The sequence below is a fragment of the Balaenoptera acutorostrata genome, chromosome 12, assembly GCF_949987535.1.
Source record: "Balaenoptera acutorostrata chromosome 12, mBalAcu1.1, whole genome shotgun sequence".
Taxonomy (NCBI): domain Eukaryota; kingdom Metazoa; phylum Chordata; class Mammalia; order Artiodactyla; family Balaenopteridae; genus Balaenoptera; species Balaenoptera acutorostrata.
The window spans coordinates 28,866,466-28,884,846 of NC_080075.1; the positions used below are offsets into that span (position 1 = coordinate 28,866,466).

Genomic DNA, 18,381 nt, shown 5'->3' on the forward strand with positions numbered 1-18,381 from the left:
CCACCCCCACCCCCGGGTGCTGCCAAATTATCCTCCGAAAACGTGGCTGCAGCTCGCCATGCCTTGCCCTGCTTATCTCATCACATCCTGCATTTGCCTGGGAGCTAAGATCCTCAGACTCTTGACTCCACACGATTTCCCCTTCTCTGAGGACGGTGCTCTGGCTACTCTTGGTTCCTACTGCCTCTTCCCACATCTGCCCTCCTCTCTCAGCCCTTTCCGGTCTGCAAACACATTCCACAGACACATTCCACCGCATCCCACGTGGCGGTTACCAGAGGTAAAGGAGAAGATCTTGCGAGGGTTGGTCGCTAACAGGCATTATCACAGATCTGCTTGCTCCAGGAAGTCTTTGGCAAATCACAGCTGATGCACATAAGACTCAGTTCAGACTGGACTGTGAATTCGTCCATAAGTATGTCCTCAAATGTCATCTCCCCACTCCCTCTTCCTCCCCTACTGTGATTTCGTTCCCCACGTGGGAAACTGCTTTTGCATGCCCCCAATGTGCCGGGCACGGGGCAGGTTTCCTTCGCCTTTCTTGTGCTGGGATTCTTTTGAATCTGCACTTTAAACCTTCTTCCCGTGACATTTGTTTCCTTTCACCACTTGAAGATCTCCCATTACGTCAGACAGCCTAATCTGAGGAAAACAGTCGTCACTATCACCACTTCATGTGCTTTTTTAATGGCACTGAAGCCACGGTGTGCCCTCTCCCATACACACGCGAACACATACGTGAGTGTGCACACACGTGTTCACATAATCTCGTTTAGCCCCTCACATGCGAATTCTTTTTTTTTTTTTTTGGTTGGCATTATTCTTTTTTTTTTTTTCTTTTTTCCACACACACACACACACACACTGTATTTTATTTTTACAAGAGATAAATAGACTGACACCAAGCATTGTACATGGATGACCACAACAAAAGCAACAATGATTGCAATTACCAAACATGAAACACACTCATACTATGTCATAATATTGACATTCAGTCCAGTAATCCTCCACTGTAACAGCTCCTTTACTTTGCAGTGAAAATTGATTTGTATATTCTTTGCCTCTGAGTCCTTGTGGGATTTTTTTTTTTTAATTCAGACAGAAAGTCACAAAAATTATACTCATCCTCATCAGTTCACTCAGTCCCATGTAATTAATTTTTTTTTCATCTTGATCTTTTGTTAGCACTTTTATGAGTTCATCAGTTTTTCATTAGAGTTCTGAAAATGCTTATTCATTCAGTTCAGCAGTACAGTCAGTTACCAGAAACCTGTACTTGTCAGAGTCTTTTCCATGAATTTCTTGAAGATGAAACCCTTTTATAGGAACATATTTGCAAAATCATCAGAGTACACCCAGAACTGTCTGTAAATGACAAAAGACTTAAAAATGACCACGGTTAAAGATTTGATGAAAGTTCATAATAATGCAGTTGACAAGAAAATTAGTTATTTCTGAGATATACATTTTAAAGTAATAACTAGGATTATTACTTATAAAATTATACCAGAACATATAAGATTTTTAGAAGTTTCCTGTAATGTCTGAAACATTTATATTAACATATTTCCATACATATTTCCATACAAATATAAATATAAGATTTTTAGAAATTTCATGTAATGTCTGAAACATTTATATTAACATATTTCCATACATATTTCCATACAAATACAAATATAAGATTTTTAGAAATTTCATGTAATGTCTGAAACATTTATATTAACATATTTCCATACAAATAACCCAATGAAAGTTTAGTATTAGTTGTTTTGTTTGTTTTTTTATACTGCAGGTTCTTATTAGGCATCAGTTTTATACACATCAGTGTATACATGTCAATCCCAATCGCCCAATTCAGCACACCACCATCCCCACCTCACCGCAGTTTTCCCCCCTTGGTGTCCATATGTCCATTCTCTACATCTGTGTCTCAACTTCTGCCCTGCAAACTGGCTCATCTGTACCATTTTTCTAGGTTCCACATACATGCATTAATATACGATATTTGTTATTCTCTTTCTGACTTACTTCACTCTGTATGACAGTCTCTAGATCCATCCACGTCTCAACAAATGACTCAATTTCGTTCCTTTTTATGGCTGAGTAATATTCCATTGTATATATGTACCACAACTTCTTTATCCATTCGTCTGTTGATGGGCATTTAGGTTGCTTCCATGACCTGGCTATTGTAAATAGTGCTGCAATGAACATTCGGGTGCATGTGTCTTTTTGAATTACGGTTTTCTCTGGGTATATGCCCAGTAGTGGGATTGCTGGGTCATATGGTAATTCTATTTTTAGTTTTTTAAGGAACCTCCATATTGTTCTCCATAGTGGCTGTATCAATTTACATTCCCACCAACAGTGCAAGAGGGTTCCCTTTTCTCCACACCCTCTCCAGCATTTGTTGTTTGTAGATTTTCTGATGATGCCCATTCTAACAGGAGTGAGGTGATACCTCATTGTAGTTTTGATTTGCATTTCTCTAATAATTAGTGATGTTGAGCATCTTTTCATGTGCTTCGTGGCCGTCTGTATGTCTTCTTTGGAGAAATGTCTATTTAGGTCTTCTGCCCATTTTTGGACTGGGGTGTTTGTTTCTTTGATATTGAGCTGAATGAGCTGTTTATATATTTTGGAGATTAATCCTTTGTCCGTTGATTCATTTGCAAATATTTTCTCCCATTCTGAGGGTTGTCTTTTCGTCTTGTTTATGGTTTCCTTTGCTGTGCAAAAGCTTTGAAGTTTCATTAGGTCCCATTTGTTTATTTTTGTTTTTATTTCCATTACTCTAGGAGGTGGATCAAAAAAGATCTTGCTGTGATTTATGTCAAAGAGTGTTCTTCCTATGTTTTCCTCTAAGAGTTTTATAGTGTCCAGTCTTATATTTAGGTCTCTAATCCATTTTGAGTTTATTTTTGTGTATGGTGTTAGGGAGTATTCTAATTTCATTCTTTTACATGTAGCTGTCCAGTTTTCCCAGCACCACTTATTGAAGAGACTGTCTTTTCTCCATTGTATATCTTTGCCTTCTTTGTCATAGATTAGTTGACCATAGGTGCGTGGGTTAATCTCTGGGCTTTCTATCTTATTCCATTGATCTACGTTTCTGTTTTTGTGCCAGTACCATATTGTCTTGATTACTGTAGCTTTGTAGTATAGTCTGAAGTCAGGGAGTCTGATTCCTCCAGCTCCATTTTTTTGCCTCAAGACTGCTTTGGCTATTCGGGGTCTTTTGTGTCTCCATACAAATTTTAAGATGATTTGTTCTAGCTCCGTAAAGAATGCCATTGGTAATTTGATAGGGATTGCATTGAATCTGTAGATTGCTTTGGGTAGTATACTCATTTTCACCATGTTGATTCTTCCAATCCAAGAACATGGTATATCTCTCCATCTGTTGGTATCATCTTTAATTTCTTTCATCAGTGTCTTATAGTTTTCTGCATACAGGTCTTTTGTCTCCCTAGGTAGGTTTATTCCTAGGTATTTTATTCTTTTTGTTGCAATGGTAAATGGGAGTGTTTCCATAATTTCTCTTTCAGATTTTTCATCATTAGTGTATAGGAATGCAAGAGATTTCTGTGCATTCATTTTGTAACCTGCAACTTTACCATATTCATTAATTAGCTCTAGCAGTTTTCTGGTGGCAGTTTTAGGATTCTCTATGTATAGTATCATGTCATCCGCAAACAGTGACAGTTTTACTTCTTCTTTTCCAATTTGTATTCCTTTAATTTCTTTTTCTTCTCTGATTGCTGTGGCTAGGACTTCCAGAACTATGTTGAATAATAGCGGTGAGAGTGGACATCCTTGTCTCGTTCCTGATCTTAGAGGAAATGCTTTCAGTTTTTCACCATTGAGAATGATGTTTGCTGTGGGTTTGTCATATATGGCCTTTATTATGTTGAGGTAGGTTCCCTCTATGCCCACTTTCTGGAGAGTTTTTATCAGAAATGGGTGTTGAATTTTGTCAAAAGCTTTTTCTGCATCTATTGAGATGATCATATGGTTTTTATTCTTCAATTTGTTAATATGGTGTATCACATTGATTGATTTGCGTATATTGAAGAATCCTTGCATCCCTGGGATAAATCCCACTTGATCGTGGTGTATGATCCTTTTAATGTGTTGTTGGATTCTGTTTGCTAGTATTTTGTTGAGAATTTTTGCATCTATATTCATCAGTGATATTGGTCTGTAATTTTCTTTTTTTGTAGTGTCTTTGTCTGGTTTTGGTATCAGGGTGATGGTGGCCTCATAGAATGAGTTTGGGAGAGTTCCTTCCTCTGCAATTTTTTGGAAGAGTTTGAGAAGTATGGGTGTTAGCTCTTCTCTAAATGTTTGATAGAATTCACCTGTGAAGCCATCTGGTCCTGGACTTTTGTTTGTTGGAAGATTTTTAATCACAGTTTCAATTTCATTACTTGTGATTGGTCTGTTCATATTTTCTGTTTCTTCCTGATTCAGTCTTGGAAGGTTATACCTTTCTAAGAATTTGTCCATTTCTTCCAGGTTGTCCATTTTATTGGCATAAAGTTGCTTGTAGTAGTCTCTTAGGATGTTTTGTATTTCTGCGGTGTCTGTTGTAACTTCTCCTTTTTCATTTCTGATTTTATTGATTTGAGTCCTCTCCCTCTTTTTCTTGATGAGTCTGGCTAATGGCTTATCAATTTTGTTTATCTTCTCAAAGAACCAACTTTTAGTTTTATTGATCTTTGCTATTGTTTTCTTTGTTTCTATTTCATTTATTTCTGCTCTGATCTTTATGATTTCTTTCCTTCTGCTAACTTTGGGTTTTGTTTGTTCTTCTTTCTCTAGTTTCTTTAGGTGTAAGGTTAGATTGTTTACTTGAGATTTTTCTTGTTTCTTTAGGTAGGCTTGTATAGCTATAAACTTCCCTCTTAGAACCGCTTTTGCTGCATCCCATAGGTTTTGGGTCGTCGTGTTTTCCTTGTCATTTGTCTCTAGGTATTTTTTTATTTCCTGTTTGATTTCTTCAGTGATCTCTTGGTTATTTAGTAATGTATTGTTTAGCCTCCATGTGTTTGTCTTTTTTACGTTTTTTTCCCTGTAATTCATTTCTAATCTCATAGCGTTGTGGTCAGAAAAGATGCTTGATATGATTTCAATTTTCTTAAATTTACTGAGGCTTGATTTGTGACCCAAGATGTGATCTATCCTGGAGAATGTTCCGTGCGCACTTGAGAAGAACGTGTAATCTGCCGTTTTTGGATGGAATGTCCTATATATATCAATTAAATCTATCTGGTCTATTGTGTCATTTAAAGCTTCTGTTTCCTTATTTATTTTCATTTTGGATGATCTGTCCATTGGTGTAAGTGAGGTGTTAAAGTCCCCCACTATTATTGTGTTACTGTCGATTTCCTCTTTTATAGCTGTTAGCAGTTGCCTTATGTATTGAGGTGCTCCTATGTTGGGTGCATATATATTTATAATTGTTATATCTTCTTCTTGGATTGATCCCTGGATCATTATGTAGTGTCCTTCCTTGTGTCTTGTAACATTCTTTATTTTAAAGTCTATTTTATCTGATATGAGTATAGCTACTCCAGCTTTCTTTTGATTTCCATTTGCATGGAATATCTTTTTCCATCCCCTCACTTTCAGTCTGTATGTGTCCCTAGGTCTGAAGTGGGTCTCTTGTAGACAGCATATATATGGGTCTTGTTTTTGTATCCATTCAGCCAGTCTATGTCTTTTGGTTGGGGCATTTAATCCATTCACGTTTAAGGTAATTATCGATATGTATGTTCCTATGACCATTTTCTTAATTGTTTTGGGTTTGTTTTTGTAGGTCCTTTTCTTCTCTTGTGTTTCCCACTTAGAGAAGTTCCTTTAGCATTTGTTGTAGCGCTGGTTTGGTGGTGCTGAATTCTCTTAGCTTTTGCTTGTCTGTAAAGGTTTTGATTTCTCCATCAAATCTAAATGAGATCCTTGCTGGGTAGAGTAATCTTGGTTGTAGGTTCTTCCCTTTCATCACTTTAAGTATATCATGCCACTCCCTTCTGGCTTGCAGAGTTTCTGCTGAGAAATCAGCTGTTAACCTTATGGGAGTTCCCTTGTATGTTATTTGTCGTTTTTCCCTTGCTGCTTTCAGTAATTTTTCTTTGTCTTTAATTTTTGCCACTTTGATTACTATGTGTCTCGGCGTGTTTCTCCTTGGGTTTATTCTGTATGGGACTCTCTGTGCTTCCTGGACTTGGGTGGCTATTTCCTTTCCCATGTTAGGGAAGTTTTCGACTATAATCTCTTCAAATATTTTCTCTGGTCCTTTCTCTCTCTCTTCTCCTTCTGGGACTCCTATAATGCGAATGTTGTTGCGTTTAATGTTGTCCCAGAGGTCTCTTAGGCTGTCTTCATTTCTTTTCATTCTTTTTTCTTTAGTCTCTTCCGCAGCAGTGAATTCCACCATTCTGTCTTCCAGGTCACTTATCCGTTCTTCTGCCTCAGTTATTCTGCTATTGATTCCTTCTAGTGTAGTTTTCATTTCAGTTATTGTATTGGTCACCTCTGTTTGTTTGTTCTTTAATTCTTCTAGGTCTTTGTTAATCATTTCTTGCATCTTCTCAATCTTTGCCTCCATTCTTATTCCGAGGTCCTGGATCATCTTCATTATCATTATTCTGAATTCTTTTTCTGGAAGGTTGCCTATCTCCACTTCATTTAGTTGTTTTTCTGGGGTTTTTTCTTGTTCCTTCATCTGGTACACAGCCCTCTGCCTTTTCATCTTCTCTGTCTTTCTGTAACTGTGGTTTTTGGTCCACAGGCTGCAGGATTGTAGTTTTTCTTGCTTCTGTTGTCTGCCCTCTGGTGGTTGAGGCTATCTAAGAGGCTTGATGGGAGGCTCTGGTGGTGGGTAGAGCTGACTGTTGCTGTGGCGGTCAGAGCTCAGTAAAACCTTAATCCACTGTACTGTTGATGGGTGGGGCTGGGTTCCCTCCCTGTTGCGTTGTTTTGCCTGAGGCAACCTGACACTGGAGCCTACCCGTGCTCTTTGGTGGGGTTAATGGCAGACTCTGGGAGGGCTCACGCCAAGGAGAACTTCCCAGGACCTCTGCTGCCAGTGTCCTTATCCCCACGGTGAAACAGAGCCACCACTTGCCTCTGCAGGACACCCCCCAACACCAGCAGGTACGTCTGGTTCAGTCTCCCCCAGGGTCACTGCTCCTTCCCCTGGGTCCCGATGCACACATTACTTTGTGTGTGCCCTCCAAGAGTGGGGTCTCTGTTTCCCCCAGTCCTGTCACAGTCCTGCAATCAATTCCCACTAGACTTCAAAGTCTGATTCTCTAGGAATTCCTCCTCCCGTTGCCGGACCCCCAGGTTGGGAAGCCTGACGTGGTGGGGCTCAAAACCTTCACTCCAGTGGGTGGACTTCTGTGGTATAAGTGTTCTCCAGTCTGTGAGTCACCCACCCAGCAGTTATGGGATTTGATTTTACTCTGATTGCGCCCCTCCTACCGTCTCACTGTGGCTTCTCCTCTGTCCTTGGACGTGGGGTATCCTCCTTGGTGAAGTCCAGGGTCTTCCTGTCAATGATTGTCCAGCAGCCAGTTGTGATTCTGGTGCTCTCGCAAGAGGGAGTGAGAGCACGTCCTTCTACTCCGCCATCTTGGTTAATCCTCTGTCCTTCTTTTTCAATAATGCCTTGGCCCTTTGTATTTCCACATAAATTTTAGAATCTTAAATTTCACCAAAATAAAAACTTATTGGAATTTTGATAGAATTATATTGACTCTAAATGTCAATTTGGGGAGAATTTACACCTCTCAAATTCTGAGTCTTCTAATCCTTGAATATGGTATACCTTGCCATTTATTAAGGTCTTTTATTTATTTATTTAATTTATTTATCTTTGGCTGCGTTGCGTCTCCATTGCTGCACCCGGCTTTCTCTAGTTGTGGCGAGCGGGGGCTACTCTTTGTTGCGGTGCGAGGGCTTCTCATTGCGGTGGCTTCTCTTGTTGTGGAACATGGGCTCTAGGTGCGCGGACTTCAGTATTTGTGGTGCACGGGCTCAGCAGTCGTGGCTCGTGGGCTCTAGAGCTCAGGCTCAGTAGTAATTGTGGCGCACGGGCTTAGTTGCTCCACGGCCATGTGGGATCTTCCTGAACCAGGGCTCGAACCCGTGTCCCCTGTGTTGGCAGACGAGTTCTTAACCACTGTGCCACCAGGGAAGTCCCTATTAAGGTCTTTTTTTTTTCTCTCCATAATATTTTGTAGGTTTTGATCTTGAGGTCTTGCACATTTTTTATTAGATTTATTCCTAGATACTTGATTTTTTTTTGTTGTTACCTATTGTAAATGCTAACTGCTATTTTAACTTCATTTTCTAACTGTTTTGGGGCTAGAATAAAAGCATTTATTAATCAAAACAGCACTTGCATATGTGAGCAACAGTTGTGAAATGAGGAGGGGCACTGGGAAGATTTTTAGCAATGCTCTTCTAACAGAAACCCCATGAGCACTCTTCTAAAGCCATCTTAAATAAATTTTCTACTACTATTACTACCAATAATAATAATGATGATGAAAAATATCTTTGATATGAATAATTGAATTTTTGCCAATATTTTGTAAAGACTAAATAAAAGATTTTTGGGAAGATTTACAAAATACAAACTGAGCAAAAAATAGTGTACTTGCAACACAAATGCATCCTCAAGAGAAATTCCCTTCCTTCCTTCCAACTTCCAACCAGATCATATCCCTAAGTTGCCTTTTATATAAAAATTCCAGAGCAGTGACTGCATCTGAGAATATCTATTGCCTGAAGGATGAAATAAAATTCATGTTAGTGTCATATTCTTTTATCACCACCTTTTTTTCCCCTCAAATTAATACTTACAAAGTGCCATGTTGCCACCTGGAATTCAGTGTTGCAGAGAAGAATGAGATCATACCATTTCACAGCCATCAGTTTGGTAAAAACACAAAGGTCTTGGAAAACCAAGTATTGGAAATGAAAAGTGATGGGTGGGAGTGTCACCAGGTTCATCCAACTTAGAGAGTGACTGGCACTCTCTGAGAGAGCTGAAGATGGGTCTTCTGACTCTGGAGCTCAAGCTCTCAGCAGCTCTCCTCTTCGCTACTGGAGGACAGGGTCTGCCTGGAGCAGGCAAGAGCTTCTCTGACTTGCTCATCTCTTTTCTGCAGGTTCGGGCCCTAGTAGCTGACTTTTCCATCATTTTCTCCATCCTGCTGTTCTGTGGAGTTGATGCCTGTTTTGGCCTGGCAACCCCCAAGCTGCTCGTGCCCAGCGTCATCAAGGTTTGCCCAGGGCCCCTGCTCTGTGCATTCTCTCCACCTGCCCACCAGCTGCAGATCCTTTCCCCTCTATGCTGATCAAATTTTTATGTGCTCAGCCAAGTGACCACGTGGGTTCTCTGTATGCTCCACCCTTCCCACACGGCCTGCTAGGGGCGGTCCTTTGAGATAGTGGTTTGGGGATATATCCATGATGAACTCCTGCTGTGTAGCCACAGGATGGGGAAGGTGCTGGAATCTACTCTCCAGCCCAGCTGAAGCCCCTTGATTTCCACTTACAGGTTTACAATTCCCTCACTCATGGCAGTCTACAAGTTGGGCCACCTGTTGAAAATGATCCTTTAAAACAGTGATCCTCGGGAGTTCCCTGGTGGCCTAGTAGTTAGGATTCTGGGCGTTCACTGCCATGGTTCATTCCCTGGTTGGGGAACTGAGATCCCGCAAGCCACGTGGCGAGGCCAAAAACAAACAAAAAAACAAAACAGTGATCCTCAAAGTGTGGTTCCCAGACTAGCATCTCGCCCTCATCTGGGAACTTGTCAGAAATGCAAATTATCAGCCCCACTCGAAACCCATGGAATCCGAAAGTCTGGGGGTGGGGTTCAGGGCTTTGAATTTAACAAGTCCTCCAGGAGAGTCTGGGGCCTGCTTAAGTTTGGGAACCACTGCTTCAGAATTTCCCATTAGTCTAGAGTTGGTGCCATTTGCTTGTAGCTCCGCTTGAGCCCTGCTCCCTCACAAGGAGCTCCACCCGTCTAAACTGGACTGGGAGGTACAGGTTCTAGAATTGACCCTCCCTGCCTTTGAGGGCTTGACCTTTGCAATATTATTTCAGCTTAAACATCTCATAAAACTCATGTTGGCCTTGAAATTTTAAAGTACTTCTTTCTCTGAAGTAAACAAAAGATAAACCTCAGCCCAGCTCCTGCACAGATAATCCTTTATTCTTAATATGCAAGTCTAAATTAATGTTCGGTGTTTTACAGACAATTCTATAACCTCCCCAGACAGATGACTCAGAGAAGAGACAGAAAGCATCAGGCACTGGGCCCATCATTTTCTTTTTTCTTGCTGTTGGGCCTCATTTCCATTTCTTGTTAACATCTTTTGCAATTAGTGACCACAAGCTCTCTACCAATGCCCCCTGACTCTGCACCTCCCCGTTTCCCAAACAAGCCCATGGCGGCTGCAACAAATCATCATCTCCTTTGTTCTGTAGACACCACGCCCTTCCCAAGTCTGTGCCTCCGGGGTCTCTTTAAAGTTGCAGGTGCCTAATGTCTTTAAGGGATAAGATTGCACTTGAAAAGTACCCCAGGTGCGGGAATAGCGGGAAGTCTGGGAGAGCGGACCAGACAACAAGTGCACCGGGACAAGGGAGAGAGAAAAGGGCCTTCTCCTTTGCTCTGCTCAGCCCACGCGGCCTGATCGAGGCTGGTTCGTGGCCCCCTTTGGGAAGAACCCATGGTGGGTGTACCTGGTAAGCATCCTGCCCGCCCTGCTGGTGACCATCCTGATCTTCATGGACCAGCAGATCACGGCCGTCATAGTCAACCGGAAGGAGAACAAGCTGAGGGTAAGGCTGGTGCTAGGAGGAGGGGCACAATCTCTTTCTTTCCACAGAGTCAGAAGGAATGAAGGAGGGAGGAGGTACTTCTTTCAAAATGTTGGGCCATTTGTGAAGCAAAATATGAAGGCAGAAGACTGGAGTTCCGGGGGTGGGGAGAATATGACCTCCAGATGTGGGTAAGGCCAGAAGGGCCAGCGGGGAGGCTCCAAGGGCCAGGACCAAGCCCAGGATGGGCCGCTGGGCACGGCTCATTGCTTCTCCCAAAGTGACCCTCCCGCTCTGTCTCCTGACAGTGAACTTGGGAGTCTGAACAGATCCTAACAAGGGGATTTTGACCCAGAACCATAAGGCAGAGGAGCGTCCTTAGCCTTCCTGGCCCCACCAACTGTCCTCCCTGCCTCTGAGTCTGAGGAGACTCAGACTACTGTCTCCCCCATCCCAATCTGGATCACTCTAGGCTTGGTCTAGGCCTGCCCCACCTGGGACCCCTCATTAGGGAATTATAGAGATATTGGGCTGCTGGGTAGGAGACCTTCTTCCCAAGGACCCAAACCCAGGGCCTCTCCAAGCCTGAACACCCCTCTCCTCCCTTACCTGCATCAGTTCCCTGGTTCACCAAACCCTGGGGTTGTTGAGGCCTGGTCACCTTAGGGTGGCAGTCCTCTCAGAGTACTGTATAGAAGCCCCCGGGGAGCCCTCAAAGCGTGTTCCACAAAATGGCTGCCTTGGGAGAGTTCTGTCTCCCCCACCCCACCCCAACAGGTGGTTGGGAACAGGCTCGCTAGACAGCGTCCTCCTCCCGCTGCCCCTGCAGAAGGCCGCTGGCTACCATCTGGACCTGTTCTGGGTGGGCATCCTCATGGCTCTCTGCTCCTTCATGGGGCTGCCCTGGTACGTGGCTGCCACGGTCATCTCCATTGCCCACATCGACAGCCTCAGGATGGAGACGGAGACCAGCGCCCCTGGGGAGCAGCCGCAGTTCCTGGGGGTCAGGTAGGTGGGGGTCAGGGCCCGAGGACCACCTGGGCAGGAGGGGGCAGATTGGGGGCAGTAGGGAGGAAGCAGGTTTTTCTTACCATCAAGGCGTTTGGGTGAATAGGGCCCCTTCTCTAACAACCCAGGAACCACAGGGATAGGAGTGATAGCCCTGAAGGGAGGGAAGAGGGAGACGAAAAGTCAGTTTTAAGCGGTGCTTTTTTCTTAATAGATTCCAGTCAGTACACCCCAGGCCCTACACATGCTCTCACCTCTCACCTGTATAGCTGCTCAGGGGTTCCCACAGAGCCCCTTCTGACCTGACTCTTTGTCTCCTCTTCAAGACTCCCTAGCCATGCCGTCCCCCAAATCCCCCAAAGCAGGGTTCGGGTCCTGCTCAATCTCCATTCCTCCAGAAAGCCTTTCCAGGACCACTCCCACCCCCTGGGCTGTGGCCCATGGCCTGTCACTTCCGTTCCTTCACTCGCCCCTCCTCTCATGCGAATGTTTCAGGCAGGGAAGCGCATCTTCCACCCCTTAGGACCTCTGGGGTGAGCCCACATCAGACCCTGGCATTCTCATACACGGCTGTCCTAAGAGCTTCTCCTCACTACCTCGGAATTCCTGGGCTGCCCAGGCGGCCCTGAGCAAGGTTCCTATGGTCAGCGCAGGGTCCCCTCCCCAACCCCTGAGCCCCAGATGGCTGGGCCTGAGCAATCTGCCCCAGAGCCCCAGGCTTCCCCTGGACTTGTGCCTGGGTCTGAGCACTCCAGAAAACATACCTGCCCTTCAGCCCCTGACACCTGCTCTGCCAGCAGCCAGACCCCCTTCCCCTAAATCCTCATCAGTCATGCCCCACAAGCATGGGATCTTATTATAATCAAAGGGCAGAGATAATAAGCACTTCATATCCCACTTCATCCTCACAACAGCCCCTGAGGTGCATGCCATTAGTTACGTTCTACTAATGCTGAAGACATTTAGGGCCTTGCCTGATGCCACACAGCTAGTAAGCGTCAGAGCCAGGATTCAACCCAAGTTGGTCTGGCTCAAGCACCCCCTGTTAGCCACTGCACTGGATAACCTCCTGAACACCCCTACAAATGCCCTCACCTCAGTTGGATTCCCTCTCTTCCCATGTGCCGGGCAGCTGGTCCTCAGGTCACTGGTTTGCTCTCTGGAATGGGGCAGCAAGGCAGAGTCCAGAGCCTCAGACACAACCTTCAAGTGCCCACAGAGGGCTGGAATGGTCATGGAGCATCTCCCAATCCACCCTGACCATGTGTTCTTTTCTGCCAGGGAACAGAGAGTGACCGGCACCATTGTCTTCATCCTGACAGGGATCTCTGTCTTCCTGGCTCCCATCCTGCAGGTGAGGCTCTGCACCCTCTGCTAGGGCCCTGTCCACCTGAGAAGGCACTGATCCGATGCCTCAGAGGGGGGAACAGCCTCCCTACAAGGCCCCTAAAAAGGCAGGATCCTATTAGGCCAGACATGTTTCATCATTATTACTGTTTTCTGTAATGTTGCATCCTTTATTATCAGCACCAGGCCATCCTCACTGCTCTTCCCCACCCCTCCCAGGGTCCACCCTCACCTTTCTGAAGGACCCTTCCCACAGACATATCTGCCAATTTCCATCCTTGCTTAAATCAGTAGCTTCTCAAGCTGGTTGTGTTTCCACGTTGTGGTTTATGGCCTCCTTGCTCACCCATTTCCTGAAGTTTAAAACTTGCAGGGGGGGAAGGGAGGCTTCTGTCATTATTCTTGGGGCCTGTCTTCTGCTCCTCTGTCTTGCATGTCTTGGGCGCATAAGTGACTTTTTCCCACACTGTTAGAAGCTCCTCTTGCTCATGTCCTTCCAGATCAGCTGGAAGAGATGATAGCAATGGGGTGTACATTTGGAGCATGGGTACCCCAGAAAGGCTTTCCATTCCAGCCACTCACCTGTTGTATTAGTCTGCTCTGGGTGCCATAACAAAAGGCCACTAGCTGGGTGGCTTAAACAGGAGACATTTATGTTCTAGAAGTAGATCATGGTCTTTCCTCATGTGTGCACGTCTGTGTCCTATGTAATGTGTCCTGTGTCTCTTCTTATAAGAACCAGTCGTATTGAATTAGGCTTCATCCATATGACTTAATTTTACCTTAATTACCTCTTTAAAGGACCTATCTCCAAATTCAGTCACATTCTGAGGTACTAGAGGTTAAGACTTTAACATATGAATTTGCCGGGGCGGGGGTGTGGGGGGTAGTTAAGGCGCAATGGTTCTTTGGCAGCCTCTCCGCAAAAGTAGATATTCCCTGGCCGTTTAAAATACTCTTTTAAATAAACGAAATGCCTGCCCCCCACCCCTGTATGTAATCTGTTTCCTGCAAAATGGAAACATCCATTAAAAAAATACCCAACCTCAAACCTGTTTGGTTGTGCCCAGCACCAGTTCTCAAGCCAGAAATATTTTCCATTGTAAACAAATCAATTAACATCATGGTTCTTTAGTCTTTGTTTTTTTACAAGCTTACTGCGAATGAGCTTGTAAAAAGATATTCAAAGGGAAAAATAGCTGCAAAAGATTGGGTGACTACAACTTAGCTTAATTCAAGAAAGGAAAGCCTTCTGAAGGCATTAAGGGAAAGGGCCACTGACAGATCATGTCGCGGAGTCTTAACCACTGCGCCACCAGGGAAGTCCCCTGCTGCAGTTTTTGGCACAAATGTTGTAACTTCCAAGCTGTAGACTGTATTTCTGTATTAATTTATGCATCTCATAAAAACAAATGGCAGGGGCTTCCCTGGTGGTGCAGTGGTTAAGAATCCACCTGCCAATGCAGGGGACACGGGTTCGAGCCCTGGTCTGGGAAGTATCCCACATGCCACGGAGCAACTAAGCCCGTGTGCCACAACTACTGAAGCCTGCGTGCGTAGAGCCCCTGCTCCACAGTAAGAGAAGCCACAGCAATGAGATGCCCAAGCACTGCGATGAGGAGTAGCCCCCACTCACCGCAACTAGAGAAAGCCCGCCTGCAGCAACGAAGACCCAAAGCAGCCAAAAATAAATAATTTTTTTTAATAAATAAATTATTATTATTATTATTATTGCAGTCCAGTGGTTAGTTAGGACTTGGCACTTTCACTGCAGTGGCCCGGGTTCGATCCCTGCTCAAGGAACTAAGATCCTGTAAGTCTCCCAGCACAGCCAAAAAAAACCTAAATGGGCTCTATAAATAGGATAAGATGCCAGATATGGGGAAATATTCATTATTGCTTTGACTGTCATGAAAAAGTTTTTATGGGGTTTATTATAGCTCCAAATGCTCTGATATTGTCTTTGCATTCAATCACAAAAGGATATGAAAAATTTGCCTGCTCATGTTCTTTTACAGTGAGAGGAAAAAAATATATAATCATTTTATTTAACCACTAATCTATTTGATAAGTTTTATAGCATGGAAGACATCTAGATTTTTATTGATCATAAGATTAAAGATTTCTGATTTGATTGTATCAAGGTATATATCAAGGCTTTCAAAACTGTTAGGTGATTAAAGCATTATGACTAGCTGACACCAGTACTAAATATTAGATTGATTTTAGGTAAAGGAGAGATATTTGGTATAGCCAGTTAAAGAAAAATACAACTTAATCCAGATCTGAATTCTTAGATTTAATCCCAGAATTTATTTCCAATTAAGAAAATTTTCCATAAAACTTGTTTAACTTTTTGCAACTGTAAGGTTGCCTAGTTCTGTCAAATTAAGCATAGCCAAGTACTAGACTCATAGAGAACTTACACTAGAGAGCTGTCTACCCAAGACCATACTTTAGTTGAAATTTTTAATTCTTATTTATGTAGCCAACAGAAGAGAGGTCCCCCTGATGCTACAAATTCAGGGGGTGCAAGTTGGATCCTAGTTACTAGTGGTTTATTTTTATTAATTTTTCTGTATCACTTATTAACTTCACCTATTTTTGTACCAGTTCCTCCAGTAGAGTTCTGTTCCAGGGCTTCTCAAATTTTAATGTGTATTCAGAACTAGAATAAAAAAATTTCACAGTTTGTATGGAAACACAAAAGACGCCAAATAGCCAAAGCAATATTGAGAAAGAAAAACAGAGCTGGAGGAATCAGGCTCCCGGACTTCAGACCATACTACAAAGCTGCAGTAATCAAGACAGTATGGTACTGGCACAAAAACAGAAATATAGATAAATGGAACAGGATAGAAAGCCCAGACATAAACCCACGCACATATGGTCACCTTATCTTTGATAAAGAAGGCAAGAATATACAATGGAGAAAAGACAGCCTCTTCAATAAGTGGTGCTGGGAAAACTGGACAGCTACATGTAAAAGAATGAAATGAGAACACTCCCTAACGCCATAAACAAAAATAAACTCCAAATGGATTAAAGACCTAAATGTAAGGCCAGACACTATCAAACTCTTAGAGGAAAACATAGGCAGAACACTCTATGACATAAATCACAGCAAGATCCTTTTTGACCCACCTCCTAGAGAAATGGAAATAAAAACACAAATAAACAAATGGGACCTAATGAAACGTAAAAGCTTTTGCACAGCAAAGGAAACCATAAACAAGACGAAAAGACAACCCTCAGAATGGAAGAAAATACTTGCAAATGAAGCAACTGACAAAGGATTAATCTCCAAAATTTACAAGCAGCTCATGCAGCTCAATAACAAAAAAACAAACAACCCAATCCAAAAATGGGCAGAAGACCTAAATAGACATTTCTCCAAAGAAGATATACAGATTGCCAACAAACACATGAAAGAATGCTCAACAGCATTAATCATTAGAGAAATGCAAATCAAAACTGCAACGAGATATCATCTCACACCAGTCAGAACGGCCATCATCAAAAAATCTACAAACAATAAATGCTGGAGAGGGTGTGGAGAAAAGGGAATCCTCTTGCACTGTTGGTGGGAATGTAAATTGATACAGCCACTATGGAGAACAGTATGGAGGTTCCTTAAAAACTAAAAATAGAACTACCATACGACCCAGCAATCCCACTACTGGGCATATACCCTGAGAAAACTGTAATTCAAAAAGTCATGTACCACAGTGTTCATTGCAGCTCTATTTACAATAGCCAGGACATGGAAGCAACCTAAGTATCCATCCACAGATGAATGGATAAAGAAGATGTGGCACATTTATACAATGGAATATTACTCAGCCATAAAAAGAAACGAAATTGAGTTATTTGTAGTGAGGTGGATGGACCTAGAGTCTGTCATACAGAGTGAAGTAAGTGAGAAAGAGAAAAACAAATACCATATGCTAACACATATATATGGAATCTAAAAAAAAAAGAAAAAAGAAAAAAATGGTCATGAAGAACCCAGGGGCAAGATGGGAATAAACACGTAGACCTACTAGAGAATGGACTTGAGGACACGGGGAGGGGGAAGGGTAAGCTGGGACAAAGTGAGAGAATGTAAAATAGATAGCTAGTGGGAAGCAGTCGCATAGCACCGGGAGATCAGCTCGGTGCTTTGTGACCAGCGAGAAGGGTGGGATAGGGAGGGTGGGAGGGAGACGAAAGAGGGAGGAGACATGGGGATATATGTATATGTATAACTGATTCACTTTGTTATAAAGCAGAAACTAACAAACACACCATTGTAAAGCAATTATACTCCAATAAAAATGTTAAAAAAAAATTTTAATGTGTATTAAAAATCACCTGGGAATCTTGTTAAATGAAGATACTGACTCAGTAGGTCTGGGGGGGGGCGCCAAATTTTGCATTTTTAAAAAAAAACATTAATTTATTTATGTGGCTGTGCCAGGTGTTAGTTGCGGCACTCGGGATCTTTAGTTGAAGCACGCAGGATCTAGTTCCCTGACCAGGGATCAAACCTGGGCCCCCTGCATTGGGAGCATGGAGTCTTAACCATTGGACCACCAGGGAAGTCCCCCAAATTCTGCATTTTTAACAAACTCACCAATGGTACCAAATCATGCTGGTCCAAAGGTCACACTTTGAGCAGCAAGGAACAAAATCACCCCTCTCTCCGTATCACCTCTCTCCGTATCAATGGATGTTTAGACTGATATTAGATACAGTGATGTTTATTAGAGGATCAGTGATAATGTTGCAGGAGGGCGGACCCCTTCCAGGGCCCAAGAGTGGGCTCTTGTCTAACACACGGAAATGAATTGTCTGAGGAGATACACATGCTGACAAAGCAAGAGACTTTATTGGGAAGGGGTGCCCGGGCAGAGAGCAGCAGGGTAAGGGAACCCAGGAGAACTGCTCTGCCACATAAAGTCTCAGGTTTTATGGCGATTGGGTTAGTTTCCGGGTTGTCTCTGGTCAATCATTCTGACTCAGGGAACTTCTTGGTGGCACGTGCGTCGCTCAGCCAAGATGATTCCAGGGAGGATTCTGGGAGGTTGGTAGGACATAAGGATTGGCGTCTCCTCTCTCCTTTGAACTTCCCCGAATTCTTCCTGTTGGTGGTAGCTTATTAGTTCCTCGTTCCTTACCAGGACCTCCTGT

At 43.2% G+C, this 18,381-nt stretch overlaps 1 protein-coding gene across 4 annotated transcripts in view; it reads left to right on the forward strand.

Moving 5' to 3' along the window:
* The window catches only part of SLC4A5 (solute carrier family 4 member 5), a 132,766-nt gene that overhangs the window by 102,127 nt on the left and 12,258 nt on the right, over positions 1 to 18,381 (forward strand). For all 4 annotated transcript variants that reach the window (XM_057557981.1, XM_028168253.2, XM_057557983.1 and 1 more), the window contains exons 18-21: positions 9,189 to 9,302; positions 10,714 to 10,875; positions 11,684 to 11,862; positions 13,144 to 13,216. In XM_057557981.1, coding sequence (XP_057413964.1) covers positions 9,189 to 9,302; positions 10,714 to 10,875; positions 11,684 to 11,862; positions 13,144 to 13,216 — 528 coding nt within the window. The remainder of the gene's footprint in view (positions 1 to 9,188; positions 9,303 to 10,713; positions 10,876 to 11,683; positions 11,863 to 13,143; positions 13,217 to 18,381) is intronic.